At 32.1% G+C, this 380-nt stretch overlaps 1 protein-coding gene across 1 annotated transcript in view; it reads right to left on the reverse strand.

Moving 5' to 3' along the window:
- Positions 1-380, reverse strand: part of LOC119594623 (ERI1 exoribonuclease 3-like) — a 25,024-nt gene that overhangs the window by 12,670 nt on the left and 11,974 nt on the right. The window contains exon 2 of the mRNA XM_037943675.1: positions 119-174. Within this exon, the coding sequence (XP_037799603.1) occupies positions 119-174 (56 nt within the window). The remainder of the gene's footprint in view (positions 1-118; positions 175-380) is intronic.

Below are 380 nucleotides of genomic sequence, written 5' to 3' on the forward strand. Positions count from 1 at the left end.
ATAACCATTATGTAATCTGCATATGAAATGTACAAATCTAACTTTGCAATTTATATTACCACAACTATCTGATAGGTAACCAAACCATTCACATAAAATTAATAACAGAAATACTCACTTGCCAACTGCCTTTTGCATAGCCTTTGCCAACATACAACTTTTTCTCCTCTAAGCCTGAAGTGGGAAAAAATAAGTAACTATAATGACAATACAAATAATTATAATAAATACTTAGTGGTCTATCTCTTTCAAGTGACCTAAACTAAACTAATTTTGTCTCTGGAAATGTTCGGAATACATAATTTTGCTTCACTATTAAATTGTGTATGTGGTGCGTAGTTTCACGGGGTGGTGTGTGGTGTTTCATGTTGCAGTTTTAT

The sequence above is a fragment of the Penaeus monodon genome, chromosome 34 (assembly GCF_015228065.2).
Source record: "Penaeus monodon isolate SGIC_2016 chromosome 34, NSTDA_Pmon_1, whole genome shotgun sequence".
Taxonomy (NCBI): Eukaryota; Metazoa; Arthropoda; class Malacostraca; order Decapoda; family Penaeidae; genus Penaeus; species Penaeus monodon.